Here is a 6,762-nt window from a genome sequence, read left to right as displayed (position 1 = left end):
GGCTGGGGGCACCCGTGGCTTGCTATGCTCTCCGCACTCTCCCGGCTCTGCAGCCTCGAGAACACGGCTAGGCAGCAGTAGTTTAATGGGGAGTTGGCCTGCTGGGAACTAGGGGCCTGCTGCGGTCTCAGTTCTTGGCTGGCCCCGGAACACTAGGTTGCCAGGCGTGTGACGGCAGCAGGTAGCAAGCAGTGAGCCGCTGGTGTGGTGATGAGCAGGAAAGGAAGGACACTGGCTGTTGGCCTGTGAACCTGGGCAAGAAGGACCAGACAACACAACCCAGACCAAGGTCCGTGGGCCCAGCTCGGTCCTGTGCGGCTGGTCAGTGGAATAGACCTGCAGGTGTGGCTCTTGTCACTCTTGGACTGGCTTCGGGACAGATCCTGCTGATGAGCCCAGGCCACCGCCCTCAGCTCTCCAAGAGAGTGCGCCTGAGTGGAGCCAGGGCGGTGTGCACCACTCAGCACGGCCGCCCTGCGTGTCTCCCTGATGCTCTAACAAGGCAATCTGTGATTCTGTGACCATCCCCAACAAAGTCACATGGAGGGCCCCTGTGTATCCCATCACTGCAATAAGCCCTAGGCCTGCTAGGATGGCGTTCAATTTGACGAGGAAATAGCCCATCTCAAGAAAAAGGACAGTACAGGGCAAGGCACCGGAGAGAAAGCTAGTGACGGTATAGAGCAATAATGTCCAAAAGATAGATAATGCGAGCCACATAGACACTTCTAAATTTTCTAACAGTCACACTAAGAAAGGAATAAAGCAACAGGTGAAATTAAGTTTAGTTATATACTTTAACTTGCTATATCCAAAATATTATCACTGTAACATGTAATCAATATAAAGATTATTAGTGAGGTAGTTTACAGGACTTTGTCCTAAGTCTTCAAAGCCCAGTAGGGTATCCTACAGTTTCAGCACTTCTCACTGACTGACCAAGGGGAGTAGCCTGGCAAGGTTCCGGAATAGCGTGGCAAGAGCAGAGCTTGGGAAGAATGAGGAGAAATAAAATTAGATGGGTGAGGTGGGTTCCTACTAGGAATACCTCGGTGCTTGGATGCAGAAGCTTGGACTTCACATAGTCTTTAACATGGGAACAACATGATGAAGGTGGTAATTTAGGAAAACTGATGGATGGCAAAACACAGTAGAGGGGAGTAAGAGAGGAGGAAAAGTGAGCAAGAGGACCTTTCCTTGAGGAAAAGTCTGTGGTACAGGGGCCTGAATGAGGCTGGTGGTCATGGGCTGGACAAAGAAGAGATAAACCTCAAAGATCCTTAAGGAGAAGATAATGCAGCGCTCAGCAGAGTAAAAGGAGATAAAGATAAAACGGGAATGACCCCTTCCCAGTAATGCTCTTTATCTTATACATTCAATCCACAAGCAGGGACTGAAAGACAGCTCAGTTCTTCATGGGGCTTGCAGAGCCGTGAGGGTGCAGATAACTAAGCATATATGCATATACTTATCATCACACCCATGTAATAAATGTTTTGAAGGAAAAGATCAGAAGCTATGATTAATAGAAAACAAGAAGGGATCGCATAAGAGGATAGGGAGGTGCAGAGGTGACACTTTTGCTGAAGAGGTGACAATTAAGCCAAGAAGAGGAGCCAGCCCTGAGCTGAATGAGGGGAGATTGATTTCTGAGAAGGAGCAGGAACCGAGCAGCTGAGACAGGAATGATCCCAAAAGACAGACACCCCCAAGGCTGGAGCTGAAGGTGGTACAAGCACAAAAAGTAAATCAAAGACAGGACCAGTCACGTAAATGGGAACTAAAGCTGAGCACATCCTCACTGTGGAATCTAAAGGGATTGTGTTGCTCTCAGTGTTACATTAGTGACACCTTCCTAACGACAGTGAGACGTCGTGCCCTTAAACCATGGCTGACAGAATCACTCTCTCTGCTTCTTTCATTCTCCCCACATGAGAAGAAGATGGAAACGCAGGCTCTGTTAGTCAGAAGACGTAATCACCTTCCGACTTTGAGGGGAAGTCTGAGTAACCATCAAGAAATCATTTTAATCTGTATTTTGTTAAAATGCAGGAAGAGGAAGGGAGGAGAGAACAAAAATGTGAATTTATCTTTAGCAAAACGAGCCCTGGGCAAAAGCTGGCTTCACGAAGGGGACAGTGAAGGGGACAAGGGCTCTCTGGTGGGGCGATGCTCCGGGTTCCTAAAGGAGGAGGTGGGTGGGGGAAAGAAAACCTGGAGGCTGAACTTGCGAACCGAGGGGCATACAAATTGACGGGAGCATTATGACCATACAAGAGCAGCTGAAGGAACAGGCCCAGTTTCCTTGGGCTGGTGTTTGTGTGTGTGAGAGAGTAGACTCTAGGCCATTTCCTGAATGAAGTGGGGGACGATTTGGGTGAAAGAGGGCATCGTCTTAGGGATGTGCTCCTTATTCCCTTCTCCCCTAGTCTCCTTACGAGGCCTGCATGAGCTTGTTTTGAAGTGGGTGAATGTTCAAACCCTCAGCCGCAGTCTGAGCATCTCAGAGCAGACAATGTTGTCAGGTTTCTTTGTGCCAGCAGGCAGCTTTAAGACTGAATCATGGCTGTTCTCGGGGTTTCTGGAAGTTTTAAAATATCAAATTAAAAATTAATCAGTATGGCTGATTCATTTTGTTGTGCAGTGGAGGCTAACACAATATTGTAAATCAACCATAGGCCAATAAAAATTAATAAAAACCAATTTAAAAAAATTACTCAAATACAGATTTTTATCCCAACAATAGCATTTGGATAATCAATACTCAAAGGGCATATACCCAGTAGGGCGCTACAGGGCACGAAAAAAAGGGAGGGAGGTATGGCTCCTCCCTGCAAGGAACTTGCATTCTAATCTGATAACAATATGACTATTGTACCAATTCATATGCATTTTTCATTTTAGTTTTCTGAAACAGAAAGTCCTCCTTCTCTAAAGTAAGTTCTTGTTGTTCAGAAGTTATTTTACACTAAGGGAGAAAATCCAAAACGTTGGGTTCAGACCTCTCTAGAGACTAGATCACCACATTATATGAAAAATTTGAGCGGGGTTGGAGAGGGGGGGGAAAGGGAATGCCCTGAGTTTGCCTATTGCTTTCTGCTCTAGACCAAGATTTCTCAACCTTGGCATTAATGATATTTGAGGCCACGTAATTCTTTCCTGTGAAAGCCCAGCCTATATACGTAGGATGTTTAGCTGCATCCCCGGCCTCAGTAGCACCCTCCTCCAGTTTTGACCACCGAGAGTGTCTGCAGACATTGCTCAATGTCCCTTGGGGTCAGAATCGCTCACTTCTTTGAGAACCACTGGTCCAGAAACTGCCTTGGAGCGATCTGTGTCTATGCTGCTGGGGCACTTGTACCAAAAAATCCAAGGTTAAGATCCTGCTTTGGGCAGCTATCTCAGGAAGAGAGCCGTCTCCTCTGTAAGAGGAAACCAGAGGCAAGCTTGTTTTTTACGACAAGTGGAGTGCCAGTGACCCTGCCATGCACAGCGTGGGCTGACTGGGCAGCAGCTGCCTTGTCACTTTCGCCAATCCTCAGACTCATTCTCCGTGGTGGGGTGAGGTGCAGAGGGTCGTTGGTAATGATTTATCTTGATTCATATTTTGTCCAGCTTTCCTGTTGGTCTCAGTTCTGCCCATCCGTGCTGATTCTAAAGGGCAGAGAGCTGGACCACCTGAATTATACATGTGGGTTCCATCCATCATGTGTGGTTAGCTCTTTCTTTGTTATAAGAAGTTTCCTGAGATTTATCAGGGACTTGCCACAAAGACCTGCCGCTTGACTCTTTGGTAGAAAAATCACCGTCAGTGATGTCATCAGCACCCGTGTGGGACAGAGTGTGCGTGTACACCTTAATATATACAGTGTCATAGCTATTCATGTGTTAGGACTCCAGGGACCTTAGCAATGCTAACATTCTACCCAGGCTTTGCAGGGTGGCTAGATAATCCTCACAGCTGGCTCACGTAAGAGGTGAACCCAGCATACACGCTTACATGGGACCATATCATCCCCCCAGTGGGATTCCAGCTAGTGTCATCTCGAGGACAGACCCGATGTGCTTTCTCCTAGTGCACCCTCTCTGGGAGAGCGTGGACCTGGTCCCAGGAGGTGAGCACCAGTCTCCCATCAATGTCCAGTGGAGGGACAGTGTCTACGATCCTGGCTTAGAACCACTCACCATCTGTTATGAAACGACTACCTGCCTCCGCATCTGGAATAACGGGTACGCTTTCCTCGTGGAACTTGAAGACTGCAGATAACTCAGGTGAGAGCCAGACCTGTCTGTGGTCTCATCTGGAGTTAAAGGGACAGTTTCATGTCAGCACAGGCCACATCGCAAGGCCTCCATGGGAGCGGGGACCTCTTTTGTTAGCAGTGGCACGGGCCTCACTGGACTCTTTTTTTCGTTGTGTGATACACATCACATGAAATGTACTCTCTTAGCCTTTTTTTAAGTATATGGTTCAGTAGTATTAACTACATTCACACTGCTGTGCAACTGTCAGCACCATCCATCCTCAGAACTCTGGACCCAGTAAATAATAACTCCTTATTTTTCCCCGCCCTCCAGCCCCTGGCAATGACATTTTCCTTTTGTTTCTATGAACTTGACTTTTGGGTGCCTCACTTAAGTGGAATCATACAGTATTTGTCTTTTTATGACTGGATGATTTCACTGAGCATAATGTTTCCAGGTTCATCCGTATTGTAACACGTGTCAGAATTTCCTTCTTTTTGAAGGCAGAATAATATTCCATTGTATGTACAGTTAATCCGTAGACAACACAGAGGTCAGGGGCACCAACCCTCCACAAAGTTGAGAATCTGAGTATACCTCACAGCCAGCCCTCCATATCTGCCTTTCCTCCATATTCTTGGATTCATCCAGCTGGGGATCATGTAGTACTGGAATATTTACTTTAGAAAAAATATCCACGTATTTGTGGACCCGTGCACTTCAAACCCATGTTGTTCAAGGGTCAGCTGTATATACCACCTTTTGTTTATCCCTTCATTTGTTCGTGGACACTCGAGTTGCAGCCGCCTTTTGGCTATTGTGAATAATGCTGCTGTGAACATGGGTGTACAAATATCTTTTCAAGATGCTGTTTTCAATTCTTTGGGGTATATACCCAGAATCCTCCTTGGACTTTTTTGAGTGTATGAAAAATGTCTCTTTTCATTTTTATGCACATTTCCATCTACTACTATAAACAGTATTTCCTGTTAATACATATATCTCTGTATATAGATTCTATAACTGATGTAGAAGATAGGGCGTGAAGTTAAAACTTTGCTAGAAATTTATTTTCTGTGTGTGTTGAATATGTGGTAATGTTCCTCTTCTTGCTGACTTTACAAATAACTTTTATATTAAATAGCAATACTATTTAGTCAGATTTTAAATGATAAAATTGCAATACAGTTTAGCCTTGAACAACACAGGTTTGAACTGTTTAGGTCTATTTATACATGAGTTTTTTTAAAAAAATACATACTACAGTACTACACCATCCGCTGTTGCTTGAATCTACAGATGCGGAACCGAGGATAAGGAGAGCCAACTGTAAAGTTAAATATGCTGATTTTCAACTGCGAGGTGGTTGGCACCCCTAGCCCCTGCATTGTTCAAGGGTCAACTATACAGAGCAAAAGGCTAGTCGGGCAAGAAAAAGGCCTTTTATATTTGTGATCACCCAATAACATGTATGTATTTTGTCATTCATTGATTTATTTATTCATTCCACATTTACTAAGTGCCAACCATGTGTCAGACATTGCACTGAGTGCTAGGAATAGCACCTCGATTCTTGATCTCCCAGAGTTCAAAGTCTAGTGACAGAAGCACACATTAAATTAAAATTATAAAGCAAGTGTGATTTGAAGAAGGGTTTCTAAAAGTGCTATGGGACCACAGAGGAGGGTGTGATGTAGACTGCTCAGAGGAGTCTATGATGATTTCACTAAGGAGGGGACATTTGTGTTGGGTATTGAAAGATGAAAAGGAGTTTGCCAAGAGGATTAGAAGGGCATTCCAGACTGAAGGAAAACCATGTGCACAAGCAGATGTTCAGAAAGTGGCCAAAACCCAAAGTGACCAGAATGAGAATGTGTGTTGTGGGAAGAAGCAGGAAGAATGGTGATCACTGAAGATTAAGAGGGTAGGTGGAGGGCTTCCTGGTGTCGCAGTGGACAAGCTTCTTTCACCAGAGACGTCCAACTTCTCTCCATACTCCAGCAAGACTTTTAAGCAGCAGAGTGGAGATGACCAGACTGTCAGCAAAGGAAGAAGGGAAAGCAGAAAGCAATGTGGTTTTCAGTGGTTGACAGAGAATGAACTCTACTCGACATAAGGTGTACACATCTTCATTATCTCCCCATATTTCTCAAGCTTTCTCAGCAAAAATAAATAAGAGGGAATTACTCTAACAAAAACGACTTTCCAGCATCCTCTGAGCAGTAGCTTTCAACTCACACCACAAAGAATTACAGCCACCAACAGCGTCCGTATTTGGTAGGTTCCTCCCCTCTAGCTCCAGGTCGGGGCACAAAAGAAAAAGGACAGAAGAAAGAATTGAGGAGTAGAGAAGACTCAGACTTGTCCACATGATATAGCTGCTGATCCTCTGCCCTGGGGGTGGTTGTGAATCCGTCCGTAGGCCTTGGTATAGTCAGGAAGAAAATCAACAACGCAGATACGAGTGAATTCAGTTTGCTGGGCCTCGGTTTCTGAAACTGCAACCCTCTTACCTCC

The 6,762-nt window shown here is 45.4% G+C and overlaps 1 protein-coding gene across 1 annotated transcript in view; it reads left to right on the top strand.

The window, feature by feature from the left end:
* The window catches only part of LOC112396263 (carbonic anhydrase 5B, mitochondrial-like), an 8,271-nt gene extending 4,004 nt beyond the window's left edge, over positions 1–4,267 (top strand). Inside the window, exon 2 of the mRNA XM_024739945.1 lies at positions 4,077–4,267. Coding sequence (XP_024595713.1) covers positions 4,077–4,267 — 191 coding nt within the window. The remainder of the gene's footprint in view (positions 1–4,076) is intronic.
* The last annotated feature ends 2,495 nt before the right edge of the window (positions 4,268–6,762 follow it).

Source organism: Neophocaena asiaeorientalis, unplaced genomic scaffold (genome assembly GCF_003031525.2).
Source record: "Neophocaena asiaeorientalis asiaeorientalis breed wild unplaced genomic scaffold, Neophocaena_asiaeorientalis_V1.1 scaffold1051, whole genome shotgun sequence".
NCBI lineage: Eukaryota > Metazoa > Chordata > Mammalia > Artiodactyla > Phocoenidae > Neophocaena > Neophocaena asiaeorientalis.
Note: the sequence above shows the minus strand (reverse complement) of the source record. Positions and strands in the feature narration are given on the sequence as shown.